Source organism: Trichomonas vaginalis, chromosome VI, assembly GCF_026262505.1.
Source record: "Trichomonas vaginalis G3 chromosome VI, whole genome shotgun sequence".
NCBI classification, from domain to species: Eukaryota; Parabasalia; order Trichomonadida; family Trichomonadidae; genus Trichomonas; species Trichomonas vaginalis.
In genome coordinates this window covers 4,875,913-4,892,902 of record NC_067208.1, presented here as the reverse complement: position 1 = coordinate 4,892,902, position 16,990 = coordinate 4,875,913, and the positions used below count along the sequence as shown (strand labels likewise).

General features: G+C 33.9%; 11 protein-coding genes and 4 pseudogenes across 15 annotated transcripts, besides 2 other annotated features; 10 read left to right on the top strand and 5 right to left on the bottom strand.

Annotated features, from left to right (window-relative positions):
• Positions 1-32: part of a mobile genetic element that runs on past the window's edge.
• Positions 33-894: 862 nt separating this feature from the next.
• TVAGG3_0807200 (glycine-rich protein family) lies at positions 895-2,086 on the top strand (the record flags this gene model as incomplete). The annotated part of the gene is made up of 1 exon (XM_051247567.1): positions 1,523-2,086. One exon carries the CDS (start codon positions 1,523-1,525, stop codon positions 2,084-2,086), a length of 564 nt encoding a protein of 187 aa, XP_051083042.1.
• A 365-nt stretch (positions 2,087-2,451) lies between these two features.
• Positions 2,452-3,142, bottom strand: TVAGG3_0807190 (tryparedoxin peroxidase; the record flags this gene model as incomplete). Its single annotated transcript, XM_001298651.2, has 1 exon — positions 2,552-3,142. The coding sequence occupies one exon, from the start codon at positions 3,140-3,142 to the stop codon at positions 2,552-2,554; it is 591 nt and encodes a 196-aa protein (XP_001298652.1).
• Positions 3,143-3,822: 680 nt separating this feature from the next.
• TVAGG3_0807180 (uncharacterized protein) lies at positions 3,823-4,017 on the top strand (the record flags this gene model as incomplete). Its single annotated transcript, XM_001298650.1, has 1 exon — positions 3,823-4,017. The coding sequence occupies one exon, from the start codon at positions 3,823-3,825 to the stop codon at positions 4,015-4,017; it is 195 nt and encodes a 64-aa protein (XP_001298651.1).
• Positions 4,018-4,511: 494 nt separating this feature from the next.
• Positions 4,512-5,690, bottom strand: TVAGG3_0807170 (uncharacterized protein; the record flags this gene model as incomplete). The annotated part of the gene is made up of 1 exon (XM_001298649.1): positions 4,512-5,690. The coding sequence occupies one exon, from the start codon at positions 5,688-5,690 to the stop codon at positions 4,512-4,514; it is 1,179 nt and encodes a 392-aa protein (XP_001298650.1).
• Positions 5,691-6,445: 755 nt separating this feature from the next.
• TVAGG3_0807160 (uncharacterized protein) lies at positions 6,446-7,006 on the bottom strand (the record flags this gene model as incomplete). Its single annotated transcript, XM_001298648.2, has 1 exon — positions 6,446-7,006. A coding segment is annotated over one exon (561 nt), but the record flags the coding sequence as incomplete, so codon positions are not given.
• Positions 7,007-7,023: 17 nt separating this feature from the next.
• TVAGG3_0807150 (uncharacterized protein) lies at positions 7,024-7,255 on the bottom strand (the record flags this gene model as incomplete). Its single annotated transcript, XM_051247566.1, has 1 exon — positions 7,024-7,255. A coding segment is annotated over one exon (232 nt), but the record flags the coding sequence as incomplete, so codon positions are not given.
• A 479-nt stretch (positions 7,256-7,734) lies between these two features.
• On the top strand, positions 7,735-8,372 carry TVAGG3_0807140 (protein of unknown function, DUF4106 family; the record flags this gene model as incomplete). Its single annotated transcript, XM_051247565.1, has 1 exon — positions 7,735-8,372. A coding segment is annotated over one exon (638 nt), but the record flags the coding sequence as incomplete, so codon positions are not given.
• Positions 8,373-8,448: 76 nt separating this feature from the next.
• TVAGG3_0807130 lies at positions 8,449-10,023 on the top strand (annotated as a pseudogene). The gene has a single exon. A coding segment is annotated over exon 1 (1,575 nt).
• Positions 10,024-10,096: 73 nt separating this feature from the next.
• Positions 10,097-11,068, top strand: TVAGG3_0807120 (annotated as a pseudogene). Its single transcript has one exon. A coding segment is annotated over exon 1 (972 nt).
• Positions 11,069-11,998: 930 nt separating this feature from the next.
• Positions 11,999-16,990: part of a mobile genetic element that runs on past the window's edge.
• On the top strand, positions 12,002-12,632 carry TVAGG3_0807110 (protein of unknown function, DUF4106 family; the record flags this gene model as incomplete). The annotated part of the gene is made up of 1 exon (XM_051247564.1): positions 12,002-12,632. A coding segment is annotated over one exon (631 nt), but the record flags the coding sequence as incomplete, so codon positions are not given.
• TVAGG3_0807100 (protein of unknown function, DUF4106 family) lies at positions 13,086-13,622 on the top strand (the record flags this gene model as incomplete). The annotated part of the gene is made up of 1 exon (XM_051247563.1): positions 13,086-13,622. The coding sequence occupies one exon, from the start codon at positions 13,086-13,088 to the stop codon at positions 13,620-13,622; it is 537 nt and encodes a 178-aa protein (XP_051083038.1).
• On the top strand, positions 13,987-14,667 carry TVAGG3_0807090 (uncharacterized protein; the record flags this gene model as incomplete). The annotated part of the gene is made up of 1 exon (XM_051247562.1): positions 13,987-14,667. One exon carries the CDS (start codon positions 13,987-13,989, stop codon positions 14,665-14,667), a length of 681 nt encoding a protein of 226 aa, XP_051083037.1.
• Positions 14,697-15,928, top strand: TVAGG3_0807080 (annotated as a pseudogene). The gene has a single exon. A coding segment is annotated over exon 1 (1,232 nt).
• On the top strand, positions 15,965-16,281 carry TVAGG3_0807070 (protein of unknown function, DUF4108 family; the record flags this gene model as incomplete). Its single annotated transcript, XM_051247561.1, has 1 exon — positions 15,965-16,281. A coding segment is annotated over one exon (317 nt), but the record flags the coding sequence as incomplete, so codon positions are not given.
• TVAGG3_0807060 lies at positions 16,396-16,845 on the bottom strand (annotated as a pseudogene). The gene has a single exon. A coding segment is annotated over exon 1 (450 nt).

Here is a 16,990-nt window from a genome sequence, read left to right as displayed (position 1 = left end):
CCTTTTTTTTTTTTTTTTTTTTTTTTTTTTTTTAACAAAAATTACTTTTTTTTCCTTTTCATATTTTTCTTTCTACCCCTCTGCTTTTTTAAATATTCTATATTTAATGATTCTCTCTGATAAAGCAATCTGTATCAGTCTTCATTTCGCATATATACTCTTCGCAGCGATTTTGGCAATATGATTATTCAACTCATTATTGGTCATAATCAGCCACTCCGGACTTCATACTATGCTTATCATTATAAATATATTGTAAAAAATATAAATCTAATAATCTATATCACAAATATTTGCTAAAGCAACCACTAGTTAAGGTAGGTTAAAATAATCGCTGCTAAAACTACCGTTTGTTGCGAGTGATTTTACCTACCTTATTTTTGAAATTGTTTCCTAATGATTTACATTTTTGGGAATTCTAGTTTTAAAGGTCTGAGCTAGGTATTATTCATTCGATAGAATTTTACAAGTATTAACCACATTATCTCAGACTTTTCAGAGGATTGAATGCTCGCACTCTGAAAAATCTGAGGTTATTTTCTATTTCGTCATCATTTCAATATTAGCTCTATTTTTAAATATTTTTTTTCTTTAAAAATCGAGCATTGAAAATTCAATTGTGTATCAAAATTGTGTCGGAAAAATCGAGAAACAGATCGCATTGGAAAAAAGCTTTTAGCATAATAGTTCTTGAAGATTAAAAAAATAAAAAATAATAATAATAAAAAAAGCAGATCACGCTAAATTTTCACAGTTTAAATTGACTAAACATTCAATTCTGAGATTCTTTTAATTTAATTAATAATAATAAACATAGATTTTTATTCATTTTTATTTACACTTTGTCATCCCATTTTATGATTACTGTATAATTCAAAGTTTTCTTCAATTTTTATACGATCAAATATTATCAGTCTATTATTGCTAACATTTATACGTATAAAAATATAAATAGAGAAAGAATTTATTTTAAGATTCTAAAGTTTGCCATTTTATTTAAGAGCCTATGGCTCTTCCTTGGATCAGATACCAATTTTATAACACCTACTATGCTTCACCCAAGGTATCTGTAGCAGGCGAAAGTGTTATTTTTTGATATCCATGTACATCCAGAACTACTTGCTACCCTTACAATATAACTCTATCAAAGGGTTTTTACTCAATAGAATTATGGGGAGCACAAGGTGGAGATGCAAGATATTCAAATGTCTATTATTTGTATTATGATTCTGGAGGAAAAGAGGCATATACAAGAAGGAAGTTAAACGTATCTACTGAACTTAATTTTTTTCTATATCTTGGAGGGAAAGGTGAAGATCAAACAGATTATTCAAATCGCAGAATTGTTAGTAAAGGCGGTTGGAACTTTGGTGGAGATGGGGGCGTCAATAGAAATGATGAAGGCTATCCAGAATCAGGTGCTGGCGGGGGAGGTGGTGTTGATATCAGATTAATTTATTATAACGTTAATTCTGGAAGCACAAAAGATATTAATTTTAATAAATCTATACTAAGTCGAATCATGTGCGCTGGAAGTGGTGGTGGAGCACTTTCAAATTATTATAGACAAGTCACACAATCACAAAACTTTTATTGTTTTGGGAGTCCTGGTGGAGAAGCTAGTTATAATATTGGTTTTCCTTATACATTTGCCGGAAGTCAAATTTCGGGTGAACTTGGAATCGGTGGAAGAGGGGCAGAATCAATGATTCCAAGAGGCAATGCTATTGGTGGAGGTGGCTCAGGCTATAGAGGTGGCTGGAGTCAACTCCCAGATGATCGATATCAAGATGATGCAATTGAACATGGCGGACCAGGGGGAAGCTCCTACGTGAGCGGACATCCAGACTGCATTTCTCCGGACGGAGGTTCAGTTCACCCTTCTCATATAGTTTTTGAAAATCCAGTCATGATTGCAGGAGATAAATTGATGCCATCCCCATCTGGCGGCTCTATGAAAGGAAATAGTGGACCAGGTGTTGCACGAATTACATATCTTCATGATATTGAAACAATAGAATTAGATTACAATCATGAAATGTATAGCGACATAATGTTGTTTTATTATTTATTTGGACTTTCATAAAAAGTGGTTTACTTCAGTCTCTTACAAAGCAAATAAAGCTTCTCTTTCATCACCATTGCATAGTATTTCTTCTATTACAAAGTCTTTTTGCATCAAAGTTATTTCATATTAAAGTATTTTCATGATTATCTCAAAAATTTTATTATTCATTCATATACTTACCGTATCAATACATAATGAATACAAACTAATATACCTTGACCAAAACTACCTATTAATTTTGAAATCTTATTTCATATAGTGGTATTCATATGACCAAGAGATTGAAAATATTGCCATATCGATTGATTTTCATGGCCGTATTTTATAAATATGATATAATTCCTTGTTAGGATGATAACTTTTCTGAATTTGTTCTCAAATGTATTATAATATACCAAATTTTAAGAGATTCATGCATCCCAAATCATAAGAAGAAAGTATAGTTAAACAATACATATAATATTATAATTTAAGGGTATTTATTCATTGATTTGCCTTATTAAAGTAGTCCTTTGATGCTTTGGGATCAGCCTTAATTGTTAGGTCACCTTCTCCATGCCACTGGGCTGGGCAAACTTCGCCATGTTTGGCTGCAAACTGATAAGCCTTGACAAGACGGATGATCTCATCAACGTTGCGGCCAACATCAGGATGGTTCATTTGGACATGACGAATTATTCCTTGAGGATCAATGATGACTGTTCCACGAAGATCATGTCCTGCTTCTTCCATGTAAAAACCATAAGCTTTTGAGATCTTTGCACCAAGATCGCCAATGATTGGATATTGAAGGGAACCAATTCCTCCATCTTTGCGTGGAGTATTGATCCATGCAAGGTGTGTGAAATTAGAGTCAACAGACATGCCAAGAACCTCGCACCCAAGTTTCTTGAATTCTTCAAACTTGTTTGAAAACTCAATGATCTCTGTTGGGCAGACAAATGTGAAATCAAGTGGCCATGCAAAAAGAACAAGCCATTTTCCTTTGTATGAATCAAGGGAAACTTCCTTGAAGTCTGTGTCTGGGAATACAGCTTGAGCCTTGAATGATGGTGCTTTGTTTCCAACTAGCATTTGATTAAATGAAGTGATTTTCTTCTCCAAAAATTTTAATTCAATTTTAATTTCAATTGATTTGAATTTTTCAATACATATTATCATTTGTGATCCCCATTTTTCAATGATCGTAACCAAATTATACTCGCTTGAGCCAAACAATGATTTCAAAATCAATATATTCAGTAATGATAATAAAAAATAAAATTAACAATTCAAATCTTTATCGATCTAGATATTTTATCGCTATTAGTATCATTACATATAGATGCAATTACGTTAAATCACATAAAAATTGAAGCTTAATATCAAGATTTCCAAAAAAATCTTTTTGAAATTTGTATTAGTGCATATCAATCAAATTATTAATCACTATAACAATATTAATTTATTGTCACAGTTTAATAGTTATATTTTCTATAATTGAGTTTGACGTGAATTAAATATCCTCATTTTTTATTCTGTACTTTGTAGGCAGTTTTCAAATCAATTAATTATGGTAATATTGAAACCTATTCATATGAAAATATCATTATGAGAATTTGAATTTCACAAATTATCTTATCTATGGTGTAAATGACCAAATTATTAGAATATTTTAGATAAGCTTATGCTATGAGCTCTATAGACTGAGTATTGCAAAAACATAAAATGAAATAAAAAAAAAACGGATTTTCACAATTTTAATTCTTAGAAAGATGAGTACTAATGTTAATGATCATGACACCGAACCTTATGAAGGATGCGTTCGCTCACAATACAATGTTATGGAAGACAGTGACGAAGATTCAGATACTTCAGAAGATATTGTTTCAAAATCCGAAGCTAAATCAAAAGAAGTTAAAGATGATGATAAAGTAGCAAGTAAATCATCATGCTGCTTGCTAATATGATTAACATATTTTGCATTCCGAAAAATCTGACAGAAAATACTTTCATCATATTTCTGACCAAGTATTTTTCAAATTTAATTATACCGATTATTATCCGGGTTCATTCATATCGATTTTCCGCGTCAAATTCCTTATCTCGAGGTCTTTACCATAATGAACTGTATATCTTCTCAATTTGCGATCTTTATTGCTTAGGACAATGACACCATTAGAGAAGATAATGATTTTCATTACAGGATTTGGAAATTGATTTGACTACTTAATGATTTCGTAATTCAAAGTCAACAATTCATCAGACTATTACAAACTCAGCATACACGTATACTAGAATTTATGTTTTTGTATTCATAGATCAAGAAATAAATATTTTATTTTCTTTAATATATTAAGTGATCGAAGAAAAGGAAAGGCTTCTTTTGTGGCTCTTCTCTCTGAAATTTACAAGCCAAAAATATGAAAACAAGTTTAATAAAAATTATTTTGAAATTTTCTTTTTACTCTATAAACAAACAAGCAACCTTATTCATTGCTGTAACTATTTCCATCAATGCCAATAAGAAAATTGAACCATATCTTAAAACCTCTTGAGAAAATCCTTCGACCAAGAAAGAAGTTCCGAAAGCAATGCAACAAGTAACAACAAGAAGAGGATAGGCAAGTAATGACATTGCGGTGGTCGGCAGAAGATGAATTGTTTCACCTAAAGATTTCTGAAATTTTCGACCATCTGATTCTAATTTATTTGTTTCGAATGCAGTTAAGTAGCGACAATTATCATTAACAAGCATTCGAAGCTCAATTTCTGTAAATTTAAGTAAATAAAATGCCATGAAAAATTCAATGAAAACATAAACAATATCTAAGTAATAATCAATACTATATCCAACAAAGAATCTGCGGATGAAGAAAAGTATTATTGTTGGAACTGGCATCGAAATATAACACGTTGTCTGGGTATTTTGAACTTTACTAACATATTCTTTGTAGGTGTCGAAGCAGTGCTTCCATTTTCCGACTTCTTTTTCAATTGATGAACATGTTCTGTAAGTATTAAAGTAAATGTAGCTGGGATAAGCCAATGCGTAAGAAACTAGGAAGACAATGCAAGATAGACAAATATTTGCCAATCTAGGAGGCATTTCTATCCAAGTATAGACATATTCGCGGATATCAAGTCCATAAAGAGGAATCCAACTGAAAACGAAGTAACTACCAATCGAAATTAATAAAGAAAACTTAATACAACCATATCTTGTTGTTTTGAACGTAGATGCTGTGATTGACGCGTATCTAAATAAAAATACGAAAATGAATAGGAAAGTAAAGAGTCCAAAGTAAGAAATAAGATCCATAGATACTTGGAGATTTGGTATGCGTGCTATTAAAATTCCAATGGATAGAAGAATACCAATTACAAAAATATTTAATTGGTTTTTAAGTGATTTGAAATTCCAAAGTTCACATACTTGATCATCTGTCAATCTGTTAACAAAAACAAGATCTTTTAATTCTTTCTTTGAATTTTTGTCGATGTATTGTTGAATTACTTCATCTTCTATGTATGGAAATTCAATTTTACGGAACAACCAGGATGCCAGATTGATGTTCAGCATTCTGAACACCACTATTATTCCAAAAATAATAAGAAATGATGTACGAATAATATCCAGCATTGTCACTTTTTATGAATTGAATGTCCGCACAATCTTAAGGTAGTCACAAAATCTATGTAGAAGGGCTTTGAAATATTGAGGGGATTTGAAATTTTGGCTCTCAAAATTTACCCTTCCTCACTACTCGAATTCCGAGCCTCTCAATGAGTTTCCTCTCAATTTTGAATGGTTTATATTGACTTTTGAATACCTTTATTGAGAACAAAAAAATAAATATATTAAGATTCGTATAATATTGGCATTTTTTATAAAATGAAGGCCTAAAAAACAGGGCCATTCAAAAAATGAATTGTTTTTGGGAGTAGTGGATCTAGCATCTGTGTAACAAATAATAAAGATTGGCCGTAAAAATTAGGCCTAATCTCTTTTTGGTAAAATTTTGGAAATTGATATCTCTTTATATTCGTCTGTCGTGAGGTACAGATAACAAGATGATGGAGTAAATGTTTTTGACATATTCACTTTTCACCATATTGGCCGAAATTAAGTATATTGTTGCTAATTTTTTGTTTTTTACCTTGTTTTTAGGGGCACTACTATTTATTCATCTTTGTATCATTTTTGTTGAGCTCGTATTGAAAAACAATCAATGAAATCCATGTTTTCATTTGAAATCTGATAAAGTTAAACGTGCATATAAGTTTCTCGCTGATATCACTCAATTGCAAATTCATATATATGCAATAAAAAGGTAGTGGGGCTTCCAGGCGCGTTGCGCCCTCTAGCCCCGAAGATGTTTAGTATAAATGAAGTTTTTATTCTGAGTCAAAGTTCGGGTCTTCTGCGTTATATGCAACGTAATTGAACCATATCTTGTATGGATGGTTCAAATCCGATGAAACAGAAATGGTTTCACCGGGGACTAATACCAAGTTTCCTTCCCAGTAGTCTTGACCATTGCTAAAGAATATGCAAACCAATTCTTCGAACACAATTTCTTGTCCACTTTTGCGTTGGAAAATGACTCTTACACGGTCACCTGGAATGACTCCATCTTTTTCGTTGTCTTCATTCTGTAACGAAATAGTACGAACGAGGAAATGGTTGACAATTTCAACTTGGAATTCGCAAGGAGTTGTGCGAAAAACCCAGCCAACATTTTCGGCTCCGTACTCGTCAGCTAGTTCATCCTCGTCATAGCTGTACGAGTACGGAGTGAAGTTTATGGCTGCACGGGCAAATTGAATTTGAATTGGGCTGCGTAAGGTAGGAAGCAACTGGTTGAAGAGTCGTTCTTGAAGTACTCTTACAAGAGTGGGACAATAGCGGACAAGTTCGTCTGCATATTGAATTGAATTCGAACAAATTTGTTCGAATTGGACTGTCGCCGAAACTAGTTGACCAAGAGCTGTAGAATACTCTGAGGTCTGTTCTATACTTTCTTCTATAGAAGAAGCCATGTATTCATCAGCTTTTGACTGCAATTGTTGGCGCAATTGGAAGTTAGATTGCTCGGGGTCAAAGCGAGTCTTTGGAGTGTCATCTGGGACTGGGAGTGACCGTGGAGGATGACAATCCTCTTCTTGGATAGTTGAATCGGAATCGCTACTGTCTTGGTATGACATTGAGCTAAAATGAAGTGAAAAAACCGACCACTTTATTTTTTCAAATAAGAGTTTGAAATAAACGGTTTTTGTCAACGGTAACCCCCTCTATTTTTTTATTTTATTTAATAGTTACCGTTGGCAAACCGTTCCATCTCAAATATTGAATGAACTATAAACGTTTTTTGTTTTCTATATATACTTTTTTGTCCAACGGTAAAACTTTTTACACAACGGTTTTTGAGAGTCGTCGCCGTTGACTTTTTTGTAGAGCACTCAAAATAGTATAACTTTGTCCGGACAAGTAAGGGTCTATCGTCGCTACAGGAAAAGTTACGGGCGTTCCAAGGAAGTATACTTTGAGAAGCCTTTCCCCCTTATAGAATGAGATAAGACGGTTATTTTACAAAACTAACAACACTTTGACCGAGTAGTTTTTTGTGCTGAACAAAAAGTGTCATATAAACATCTGTCAAAAACCGTTTTTTACTTCACTTAAAATGCCACGTAAGCTACGTAAGAATATACGTAAGAGGAAGGGAGCATTGAAACATCCAATAGTAAAACTGACACCACAACAACAGTTGCAACAACAAATGATGAATGACCCCACTATGTTGCAACAAATGTCAAGCAACCCTATGCTTTTAAACCGAGTTATTGGTGCACAGAGTGGAGGTTTAAGAGCGGCACTTTTAGCGAAAATGGCAGGCTATGGTGGAGCTGCAGACGGAACAGCTTATAACCCTCAAAGTCAAATGAATTTGAGTTCACTCAAAAATCAAATAACAGATGTCAAAAAGTCAAACATAGACATACAGAAACAAATAAGTGAAAACGAAAAGAAACTAGAATATGACAGACACACAAAGAAACTCAATGAGTTAAACGTAGAGAAAAAGAAGAAAGAAGAACAACTGAAAGAACTAAGTACAGAGGAATATGCGAAAAAAGTGTCAGAAAAAGCAGCAGAAGTAGCAAAAATGGAACAAGATGTTATAAATTTGAAAAACCATACTACTCAATATAAAGTACTGAAAGATGAAGAGATAAAACAAAAAGCCCTGAAGACATATATGGATAGCGATGAGTATAAAAAAGAAGTTGAAGCAAATGTAAAGGCAGAAAAACTTTTACAGTTGCAAAACCAAACCGTACAGTATGAAAACTTAGCACAAGAAAGTAAAAATAACGACGCAGCCATGCAAAAGGCAATGAAAAGCGCAGAATATATAAAAGCTAATAATGACTGGTTAGATGCCCAAGCCAACGCTAAAGCAGCCCAACTTATAGGGTCAATAAGGACAAAAATACAAGCGGATGAAGACAGTTCAAATGAAGCTTTAATGAATGCTGACTTTAAGAACGCCTTCGAAGCTCTTCATAGTAAGGTGAAACTAGTGAACGACTTCTCATCTGGAAAGAAACTGAAGTCTGAAGGTTTCGACAAAGAGTTAAGAGAAGTAGCACAAAATATGACGAAAATAACAGATGCAGCAACGAGACAGGCAGTTCAAAGTGCCTATGACGCCGTTAGAACAACTGTTGTGGAAAGTCAAGAAAAAGAGTTACAACAGACCAAAACAGACCTAGTAAATGCTTTCTTAAAAACGAAAAGTCAGGTAGGACATTATGCTGCAGATGGAACATATGTGCCAGCTGGTGGAACTTATATACCAGCTGGTGGAACTTATATACTAGCTAGTGGAACTTATATACCACCAAACCCTCCAAGAGAAGCACCTGCACCAGGACTACCTAAAACATTTACATCGTCACATGGACACAGACACAGGCATGCACCAAAACCAACAGTTCAAAACACTGCACCACAACCAACAGTTCAAAACACTGCACAGCAACCAACAGTTCAAAACACTGCACCACAACCAACAGTTCAAAACACTGCACCACAACAACCAAAAACAGAGCAAGGACATAAAAGAAGTAGAGAACAAGGAAACCAAGAATTCTTAAAAATGCTTAAGGAAAATTATGGTTACCCAGATACTCTTGACTTTAGTGACAGATATAAAGAAGCTATTAGAAAGTTCAAGGAAGGAAATACTGACCCGAACCTATTTAGCTTTATGGTTCAGCACCAAATGGGATATAATTTCAAACCTGGAAAATACAAGCTCGCTAAGGGATATGATTTAATAGCATATCATCCAAATGACATGAATGAATTTACTCCGAGATATTTGGTGTCAGAGATAAATGATAATTCAACTATCTTCATGAAACGCGTAAAAATAGAGACGGAACGAAAGAAGAAAGGGTTATGAATGCGGATGACTTAAATAGGGAACTTGTTAAAAACGGTCTCGGAATATATGAAATGCCAGCAGATGAGGTACAAGAAACTCCACAGGAAGAAGTTCAGATACAACCAGACATGGAAGAAATAGTTCAGCAACAACAGCTAGAAGAGCCTGAAGGAAACAAACAAGTCCCTCCTTTGGAAACTAACTTCACAGAACTAGATGAAGATTTGGAACAGCCGAAAAATCTTGACCCTCAACAAGTGTATGCGGGAATATGGAATCTTTCCAAGAGTCTAAGAAAAATTCGGCTGACATAGTAGAAGAATATCGAAAAATGTTCGCCGACATACAAAAGACTCCAACATCAGATGAAAATATTCAGCATAGAATGGAAGAACTGAAAGAAAGTGTACGCAAATACAACAATCCTTTTTACTTACGAGCATATAACGTTCAATCTTTGGCTGAACTCGGTGAAAATAAAAGGTTAAATTTCAACAAAACATATAGAAATGAAACATTGTTTAAAGTTCATTCAGAACCTAACCAATATGGAAACAAACCTACTTTTGTTTCTGCAGACTATGGAACTACAATGAGATGGGGTCATAAAGCTAATCCGGATAGGTGGTTCATAAACTTACAACCACAATTCCAAGAAGTTGTAGACGCAATGGAAGTGAATGGTGAACCAGATATAGCTGGTATTTTCAGCGCGGCTTTAATGCCATTGAAAGATATGAAACATGCAGATATTTTGGACCAGTATGAAATGAACATGGCTGATGGAAATATAACACCTGACGTTCTAGAACATTTATCTCAAAGAACTACACAGAACCATAGAGATGGTATATTTGGTGAAGAGTTTAGAAAGAAAGTTAGGGAGATAGAAGGAAGAGAACCTATTGTACATGACCTTGCAAACGAAAGTTTACAAAATGTCATAAAAACTTACTTTGCAGACAATGAACTGAGAAGGGATGAATATTTAAGAAAACTCAAATGGACAGTACCAAATGAAATGTTAGTATTGAAAAACATGTTCCTTGACAAAATAAAACCAACTACAGAAATAAATGACGCAAGACTGAAACATTGGGTAAAAGCTTTCCCATTCACAAAAGATATTATTGGTAACATGGAAAGAAAACCAGAATGGCTACAAAAACATATATTTGGAAACGAGCTTATTCCATATGGACAAGCTCTGTTTGAAGAGCTTGAACCGGAAACTCAGGAAAGAGTCATGCAAACAATACGCGAAGACTCAAATACAAACTATGACGAAATCTTTCTAGGATATAGGTTACCTGAGATGGGCGACCAGAGCCAAAGGCAAAAAGGACATGGGAAATTTACAACATACTAGGTGAACATGAGGCAAAGATGCAACAACTTGAAGCAGAGGGCAAGTTACCAAAAGCGACACCAAAGAAGAAGAGTAGAACAAAGTGAAAGTAGTGAAGAAGTAACTTCATCTAGTGAAAGTAGTGGCAATGAAGGAAAAAGAAGAGTTAAAAACTCAGTCAGGAAGAAAGTAAAGCTTGGTACGAAACAATTATGACAATAAATCCAACTATTCTATATTTTTACCCATATGAAATGTACGCCGCTCAGAATATAACGCCAACAGTTTTGGATGCCATGAACGGAAATGTTTCCGAATGGTATAACGAATGCGACAATGCCATTAGAAGGTCAGAAATAGTTCCTGGAACTTACGAATATACAACTGCTGTTTCTTATGGAAACGTAGGTGAGTTTGGAGAAGGTTCTTCAACAACAGTAGATATTGCTTGCGACAGGTTTCATATTATTTCTATTGACAACTCATTCTTATACGTGGAACAAGACATTGAAATAAAACCTTCTGCCAAGTTGTCTGACAAGAAAGGTTGCAATGGAATTTTCTATGTCGGATACCAATATGCTCCAGAAGTTTTCATGGGATATAAGATATATTCTAACTCTGACTTAGTTCAAACAGTAACATGGGCAAACTATGAATGGTTCGCTTTGAGAAACTCAGTACAACCACAAGCTAGAGAACAAACAGACCAGTATGCAATATTGAGAAAATAAGAAGACTTGACCCTAACGTTCCAGGAGTTTATGTTAACCTTTCTGGTTCAGATGGAAATGCTGCCACTAAAGTAAAACTGAAACTTAGAGTTCCTTTGTCATCTTTCCTCATCTTCAGGTTTTTAAGATACTTGCCAAACTGGGCAGGAAAAATTTCTATCGAACTTACTCCAAGCAAAAATAACTTAGTCATTGCACCAACACAAGACCCATTCACTCTTACAGACGTAAAGGGAACAAATAAACGTCATTCGCCGACTTTTGCAAAGACAAAGTTGACTTAGACTTTGGTTTCTCAAACTTCAACAATGAAGTAAACTATTATTTCAATGCTGCTGGAACTGCTTGGGACCCAGTTAAGTTCACATGCGAAAAGTTTGAATGCAAGAGAATAGAAAGCAGACTTGCAGTCTATATGTTGGACCCAGATATTTCAAATGCTTTAGCTGCCAAATATATTGCAGTTCCACTTATGTTCCCTATACACCAAATATCTGTCAAAGACTTTGCAGGTGAAGTTGGAAACCAAAGTGCTGACCCAGGTGCAAGAACAGATATTGCTTTAACAACTGCAATGAAACATGCAGATACTATGTTTGTACTGTTCAGACGAACTATAAATGACTATTCTTGTTTCTACAACCCCGGTATTAAATATCATATAAACATAGATGGCAAATATTATCCAAGAGAAGAATATTCTACAGTTGAGGATATGAGGTCATACAACTTGACATTAGATGCTATGAACTTTAACAACAACTTCACAACAACCATTAACCCTGAAATGCAAAGTTCTATTATGCCATATGTGAAAGTATGGACTCATACAGGAGGTCAAAAAACTCAATATACAAATGGAGACCGTTCAAACTTTTGGCTTGGCATTCCATTTGCTGACTCAGAAGACTTTATGGGTGGTATTTCAACTGTTGGTACAGTTCAAATACAATATACTGGTGACAGAGACGGTCCAGATGAACTGAGAGCAAAGAAGTTTACAAAACCAATAGCACTTTTCACGGAAGATGCTCTTTTGAAGATTCGTTCGATGAAACCTGCTGGGGCTCCTCAGATTGGCATAACGACAGCTTCCATCGAGCAGATTTTGGCAGCAGGTCAGTAAGTTGTTCTTGAACTGACTTCTCTCCGTCAAATATTGACAGTACGCCAGTTTTGACATAATATTGTATTATAAACTTTCCTTTAGAAATATCTGTAAGTTTTGAAGTTATATTTTTGTCAACGTCAAGAACTTTCACCATTTCAGTTATACCAACTTTCTTTGCTTTATGAAAATATTTTGGTTCAGCAAATGCTATTCTATAACATTTTCCATTGTTTGTATAAAGAACTATTCTGTCAATGTATTTGTATTGTTTGTGTGTGTAAACTTTGTTCTGCTTCAATTCGAAGAGATACTCGAATACGTCCATCTTTTTATTCTAAGTAAAATGTCATTTCCGAAAAATAGAAGCGTAAGTGTTTCAAAAGGTTTAATGGCGGTGGCAGATGTGAAGTTAAATTCACCAACTCAAACAAACAGTCAAAGTGTTATTGTCAATGTCAAAGACAGAGATGTTGAAGTGGGGAAACCATACGAAGACGAAGATGGTATAACAATTGTTCCTGTAAAAGAACAACCAACATATCCTGAAGTTAGCAGAGACTTAAGTTCTGTTGCAGATATTCGAAACGACTACCAACAACTGAAAGACAAACTTCAAACTCAGGAGAAGATTTGTCAAGCTTTAGGTATAATGTTAAACTTGGTCGAACACAACCCTGTAAAAGTGAACTCATATGTCATTGCACCTCATGAAGTTTTGAAAGAACTATTGAAACTTTTGACAGAGGCAGACGATATAAACATCAAAGAAATAGAACCCGACATTAGTTGCTGTGGTGTTTCATATAATGTCATTGACAAGATATACGTTATGAAAGGAGGTGAAACGTTGAACTTAAAGTATAGTTTCCCAGACGTCATAAAAATATTTGACGACCACAACATTTCATTAAAATTTATTTGCTAAGTAAAAATGTCAAAACTTCTTGAAAGATGTTTGAAGAAAAATAATATAGACTTTATTTCATGTAAAGGACTTTACACACTTTTGAACGATATGAAAGACCCTGTTTTGTTTGTTCGTGTAGACAAAGGAAAGTTCTATGTCTTTACAAAATATTTGAACTTCTTAGACAGAGAACTTCAAGAAACGCCATGTGAAAGTTTAGATGAAGTTCTTCTCCACTTTCAGAAAAACTTTTAAATATATATAAATGGCAGAAGATATAATGGTTTATACTATTACGACTAAAAACCCTGAGTCATATAATTCTATAACAACAAACTTACAAAGTCCTCAAGGACGATATTGTAAACTAACCTTAAACACAATGACGACTAAAGCCTGTTTTGCTCTTTTGACACCAGAAGACTTTATTGTTGTGAATGGTAAAAAATACTCCTTTGAAGATACTTACTCAGATATACCACCAACAGGTTTTGTTGACTTATTTAATACTTTAAGTACGGGTGTAACATGTGCTGCAACTAGAGCAGGTTTCATTATGTTTGGATGTCCGACTGAGTTTACTATAAACGATATGAGCTATAATACAAAACTTATTTCTGGTTTTTACTACCAACAGTTTCCTATAACAGGAAAAGGTGTCATACAAGGAATGTCTATTCCATTGACATTAAGCACACCAATCTTATATATTGTTTCAAACTTAGGTTCAAAGTGTTATTCGAATGTCGACAGAAACTATTATGACCAAAAGATACTTATGCGTATAAACAATACTTTCTCTGCTGGTTTGCCTATTGTTCATTCGAATGCAGAATTTTCAACCTTAGTGAACTCAAACACTTTGGCAAGTATAACGTTGACATTAGTTGACGCAAACTTTGTTCCTGTAAAACTTTTATGTCCTATGTATTTGTCAATGACGGCAGAAAGTTTCGAATTGGAAGATGCAACTGGTGAAAGTATTGTATTACAAGAACAACTTCAACAACAAATAGCTCAAGAACAACAAATGCAACAAATGCAACAACAAAGTCAAGAATAAAAAAAAATTATTTTTTTATTTTTATAAAAATGTACAGAATAGATGTTTCAGATTTTTATGACTTCCAAGCATTCAGAAATATGTGTCCATTTCGAGACTATAACAAAGCAGTCGAGAATTTGAAACGTTTAGTCATTTATGTCGACTCTGCCCCAGAATGTTATGTTATGAAAGAATGGGATGTTGTCTTTAACAAACCAAGAGCACAATAGTGTCTGAACAAGAATGTAGACAGAAACTTAAGAAAATAAAAGTCGTACAAGTTGGCATGAAGATGTTAGATGCTTGGGATATCTTATTGTCAAAGTTAGAAGATTTTTCAGTTCGTGGTATAAAGTTCTATACACCTTCTCCAAACTTCTATTCTATCTTCACTGGATATAAATATGAACAAGTAGAATGGAAAGAAAATATTATAGAAGCTTGGTTAGACCATGTCAAAGAAATTATATGCAATGGAAACGAAAGAGTCTATGAGTATATCTTATGTTGGTTTGCAAACATCTTACAACATCCAAGTGCTAAAAATGAAACTGCTCTCATTATAATTGGAAAACAAGGAACAGGTAAGAACACATTCTTTACAGATATCTTATGCAAACTGTTAGAGGGCTATTCGAATCCGAATATGACAAACTTAGAAAACATCTGCGGTAAATTTAACTCCTCAATAGAGAATATGAAACTTATAGTTTGCAATGAACTTCAAAGTATAGATACAACAAAAGTTTTGAACTCAGATGCTTTGAAGAGTCTTATAACAGACAAAGTTGGAGTTGTTGAAAGAAAATATAAAGACCAAAGAGTTTGTGAAAATGTTGCAAACTTCATTATGGTTTCAAACAATGTGTTCCGATGAAGTTAGAAAGTTCTGACAGAAGATATGTAGTTGTCAGAACGTCAGATTCTCATATGCAAGATACAGAATATTTTGACGACTTAGCAGAAACTTTGACATCTGACTTTTACAACCACTTGTTCTCATATTTCATGACATTAGATATTTCTAAGTTCAATCCAAGACAAATTCCACATACCGAAGAGAGACAAACATTGTTAGAAGCAAACAAGAGTGTATATGAACTGTTCATAGATGAAACTGACTTTGTGTTTAGATGAAAGGTCATTGTACGATTCGTATAAACAATATTGTCAAGAATATGGTTATATGACAGCGTCTAAACGAACATTCTTGGCAAATGTCAAAAGTCTTTTAGACGTACAGAATGGTGTATATACAAAGAAAAATTTTTATGAGTAAATTTTAAAAAAAATATTTTTTTATCCGATAGAAAAGATGGCAAAATTCATCTCAGTAAACAAGTACATGTCAGGACTTAAAGAAGAACTAGACCCATTCACATATTTGAATGTTTACTTCTACCATTTTGAAAAGTCTTCATTCAGCAAAGTTTGGAACATCGAACCAGTTAAGTTTGCTATTGTGACTAAAAATGGTGCGAAATTTGAAGACTTAGACATAGAAGGTTTGTTAGCAGTCAAAGAAAGTTTTGACAGAAGGTTTTCAAACCTTAAAGAAGGCAAAGCATACAAACTTGTTTACCTTATGAACCAAAGAAAGCAGACGACTATGAATATTATGAGTCTAAATAGAAGTTCAAGGTAAATTGGGTAAAAAGATTTTAGAGTCTAAGCCAGTGTTTGCTCCTAAAGAGGAAGAGAACATTGACATTGACCCAGAAATGTTCTAAAAATAAAATTTTATTTTTACATGTCAAATTTCTTTTTCTCTGGAACTGGTTCAGGTTCTTTCTTCTCTTCTTCTACTTTCTTTTCTTTCTTTTCTCTCTTCTTCTTTTCTGGTGGAGTTATGTCAAATTTGGCGCAACCATATTTATGTAAAAGTTCTTTGTCCTTTAATAGCTCTCTATTCTGTTTTCTATTTCATCTTCAAGAACAGCGCATGTGTCTTCTTTGCATTCTAAGAACTTTTGTTGGACTTCATCTTTCCAAGGCGTCATCTCTGTCAACAAGTCTGTCATTGACAAATTTTAAGACTGCTCTGCTTAATGTTTTATGGTTCTTGTCATATTCCCAGAAACAGAACTTTAGAACAAATTCACCTTTCTTGTTTACACTATGTAAGATTTTATGGTCGACAGATGTTTTGCTGTCGAAAAGCTTGTCTCGAATATAGATAGCGAAATCGCTAGACATTTTCTAAAAGATAAAAATTTTAATTTTTCTAAAAATATGTTAGAAAAAAAGTTTGCTGACATTGACAAGAAATTTGAGAATGTTTTAAAAGAACAAGAGGAAGTTAGAAAATGCTCAGATAAAACCTATACATGACAAGTTCTTA